General features: G+C 38.7%; 1 protein-coding gene across 1 annotated transcript; it reads left to right on the top strand.

The window, feature by feature from the left end:
• The first annotated feature begins 2454 nt into the window (after nt 1–2454).
• Nucleotides 2455–3405, top strand: LOC102209533 (sialidase-3-like). The gene is made up of 2 exons (XM_005752241.1): nt 2455–2688; nt 2785–3405. Exons 1-2 carry the CDS (start codon nt 2455–2457, stop codon nt 3403–3405), a joined length of 855 nt encoding a protein of 284 aa, XP_005752298.1.
• Nucleotides 3406–4078: the final 673 nt, after the last annotated feature.

Here is a 4078-nt window from a genome sequence, read left to right as displayed (position 1 = left end):
ATTGCAACTAGGGTGCAAAGCAGCACTTTTGTTTAAGGTATGGGTACATGTGTTTGAGGTATGGTAACAAAAGCTTCAAGTTGGGTTACTTTAGTCTAAGCATGGGTTTATAGTGTTCAAGCAACGGGCAAAAACTGTATAGTGCTTAGGCTGATTGCAAAGTGAACTAATTATCTAAAAAAGTTTTCACATGTGAAAGTGTTGGCAAATTAGTGTTAATGATAGCCATACATGTGTATACTTTTGCTAGGAGTGTGTTGGAAATTTGGTAATTGAGTGTTGTGCAGTGAATTGTGCCTACAGTTTTGCAAAGTGTGTGTTACAAAATTGCAAACTGAGTGCAAAGCAGTTTTTGTGCTTTTAGTTTTGCAAACTCAGTGAGTGGTTTTGCTATAAGTCTGAATAGTTTTAGAGATTGTGCTACAGGAATCACAGTTAGGGTTTAAGCATTCAGAAAAAACTGTAAGACTTGGTTCTGCACCCAGAGGAGCCCCTGCTGGCCATTGGACAGAAGGCACATCAGGAACTTGGAGTATGTTTCTCTCCTGAGAGCTGGAGATGACATCCATGTTTTATAAATACAGTGAAAGGGCAAAAAAAAAAAAAAAACAATGCTAAGGGAAATGTTAGATATTAAAAAAAGAAAAAGAAAAGGAAAGAAAATTTAAAGAACAAATTTAAAAGAAATGTCCTTCCTCACAGAATCTGTAACAGTACAGATATTTGGTGTCATCCTTCTGAAAGTGCTCCAAGGATCCTTTGTGCTGTTTATCGAGAAAGTGCAGCAGTTTGAAGGGAGACGTGCGAAACAAATAAAGCTATAAAAATCCTTCCTTGAACAGGATTTCCTGTTTCCTGTAATAAACGAGATGAAAGGTTAATCATATTCAAGACTGAATAAACAGTAAATTGAAATTATGAAATAAGTAAGATTTTGACTCACTAATTTCCACTCCTTCGATAAACTCTTCCACTTGCTGCACAGATGTATAAATGAAATATGAGTTTGTGGCCCTGCTGCTGTATATCATCTGTCTCTTGCAGGTTTTAATGGAAGGGGTCTCCTGCTTGAAATGCTGCAGCATATTTACTGTCACAGGACTCACATCTCAAAGGCTCCTCCTCAGACTTTACCAGCTGACTTTATTGGGCTACCATGAAATATACACACACTTTTTTTTTACAAGGGCTGAGAGTGTGTGTGTGAGCTGTAGCCGAATAAAACTCAGTAGAACTGAGTATGAAAAGCAGACTGTACTCTGAGGGTCATTTCGGTTGAAGACGAATGGTAAAAGACCATTTATGAGTCACATCAAACTTCCTAGTAGAGATTACCTGTCATGGATCAATATAGAAACATGGTTCCTAAGAGAGACTTGTGTATTACATCTTTTCATCTTAAAGATATGTAAACGTGTAAACAAAGCTTCAGTATTTGTATATTCTGATATATTGAAATACCATAAATAATTTGTGTAGCTTTAGAATTAAAGAGTTTAACACTGGGTACAATTTTAGAATAGAAGAACAGACGATTGCTGAGATTTTGGTGCAAAGTTTGGGTTCATTTACTATTTATAAAGACTGTATGGATTGGGACAAATTTGTTAAAATGTCCCACTGATGCATGGTGCTGCTTCTTTTATTTACGAACTGATGCCGTCTCTTTTAAACTGATACCCCTACCATAGCCTAATACACATGGGTGTACATGATGTGTATGAGAAGACAAGCAAAAGCCTTTTGGTCTGTGTAGAGAGCACTGTAATCACTGGTATTCAAACAGATCGTGCCACTTTATACTGATTACTTGATATTCGTTGTAGTTCCAGTGATGAAGAGGGCAGTACACGTCAAATAATGCAGTATGATCATTGCAAGATCAGGTAAATGTGAAATGACAGAGGTTCATGGTGAAAAAGACCTCAGTTCAAATTACTGCAATGCTCATCGTGACAAAGGCTCTTGACTGGAAGCTGTCAGTAATTATAATTAATTTTAGCACACTTTAATCTACTGGGAAGCTTGTGTAAACAAATTCAGACTGGCAGGGAAGTGTGGTGTCCTTTCCAACTCAAAATGAAAGTGCAAATACAAAAAATGACCCAAGCCAGAACTTGAACAAGTGGCTGCTTTTCACACATCCAACCGGTAATGCTTAATTTATGCTACCTGGGTTGTGTCTGTTTGCTGAGGTAGTTGCCTACACAGACGGGTTATGTTAATTCTGATCTAAGCTTGTTTTCCGGAACCACCCCTTTCCTTGGACTTGACTTTCTCAACAAGGGGAGACTTCAGCTCACTGAAATGTTAATAATTTCTTCAGAAAATGAAAAGTCACACTGTGTACAAACCAGCCTTATAAAATCCCCATCAGACAAACTTTGACAGTCATAGAGATATAACCAGCAAGACCTTTATTACATGGTCGTTTTGCATGCAAGGACACCAACCATGTTCACCGTACATTTACCAAAAGCTCAGCTGCAGAAGCAAACTCTTTTTACATCTAATGAAACTGCTGGAAACGTTTACAGGATCCCTGCTCTTCTGTATGAGAGAGAAAGTAAAACTTTATTTGCCTTTGCAGAGCAGAGGAAGACTTCAGATGATGCCAGCGGAGAAAAGCTGGTTATGAGAACAGGAAAGATCAAGGAGGGATCCTCTAAGAAGACGGTTGGGGTAATAGTGATAATCAACCATTTCAGTTCTAAATTACTTGTTAATTACGCTCCTGTTTTAAACTGTTCTGTTTTGTTTACTCCTGAACAATCTCTCTTTTAGTGGTCAGAGCTCAAAGAGGTGGAAAAGGCACTTATCAAAGGATACCGTCCAATGAACCCCTGCTCGGTGTATGGCAAGGTCAACAACAAACTTTTCCTGTTTTTCATCTGTGTTGAAGACGCTATCACTGAAATGTACCAGAAAGAAAACTGTGACAACCGGACCCGTCTCTGCTTCATCACAAGTGAGGATCTCGGAGAAACCTGGAGCGATGTGATCGATTTGACGGACGAACTGAGTGAAATAAAAAACTGGTCCACATTTGCTGTTGGGCCAGGCCATGGTATTCCAGCAGAGAGTGGTCGACTGATTATCCCAGTTTATGCTTATACTTCCTTTTGCTGCAAACCTTGTTTCTTACCAAACAGTAAATCGTATGCACTCTCACTGTATAGTGGTAGTCATGGCAAAAACTGGAAATTTGGTGAACTGTTTAATACGGTATCAGTTGAGTGTGAAATAGTTGAAATTTCCAAAGACCACATCTACTGCAACGCCCGTAATGTGGGCGGCTATCAAGTGGAAGCAGTCAGTGATGATAATGGAGTTAAGTTCAACAATCTCCAACCTGGAAACAAGCTTGTCTTCTTTATGCAGCATCCAATAAGAGTCCTGCTCTGAAGGCATCGACATGCTGCCCGTGAAGTTTCTCTCATGCACAATTTCAAAGATGCAAAGTCTTCATAATTGCTGCTTTCAGCTTTAATTTCTTGGTAATTGGAACAAAGATGTACTACTGTATGTACTACAGTACTTTGGTATCAACATATTTATTATATGAAACATAATTAGTTGACTGGAGACATTATCTTATAGGTGATGCAGAAGTTTATCTTTAATAATAGATAAGTGGAAGGGTTGCAACACAAAGGGCATCCAGAAAAAAATCTGTGCCAAATCAAACAAAAAAGTGGCTAACCTCCTCCTCATTTTCATTCTTATCCTCCTCCTCCTCCTTCTTCTTCTTCTTCTTCTTCACATAGACTACATATACACTTATGCCAAAGGTGTGTGAAGTACTGTGTGAATCCTCAGGCTGAACATTCACGTCGTGTTACCATTGTAGTGTTTTGAACCACATTTGACTAAAGAAAAACTCATGATAAATAAATTCATACCTTCATTTACTCAAAAGAACTTAAATTGCAAAAGCAACACTTGGGTAAGACTGGAAACAGGAGACTGAGAGCATAAACTGATCGGGAAAGTGCAGTAAGGTCATGCTCTCTTAAGACTTTTTGCAACCAGAGTAGCCCCTGCTGGCCGTTAGACAGAATGCCAAGGGAAATGTGCA

This window comes from Pundamilia nyererei, unplaced genomic scaffold (genome assembly GCF_000239375.1).
Source record: "Pundamilia nyererei isolate P.nyererei 1_Seehausen unplaced genomic scaffold, PunNye1.0 scaffold00349, whole genome shotgun sequence".
Lineage (NCBI taxonomy): Eukaryota > Metazoa > Chordata > Actinopteri > Cichliformes > Cichlidae > Pundamilia > Pundamilia nyererei.
This window is presented reverse-complemented; position numbering and strand designations above follow the sequence as displayed.

Excerpts from the sequence above, each read along its gene's own strand:
- LOC102209533 (XM_005752241.1), top strand. The coding sequence starts at position 2,455 with ATGTTCACCGTACATTTACCAAAAGCTCAGCTGCAGAAGCAAACTCTT. Across the intron at positions 2,689-2,784 it reads AGAAGACGGTTGGGGTAATA|TGGTCAGAGCTCAAAGAGGT; the intron begins GTGATAATCAAC and ends TCTCTCTTTTAG.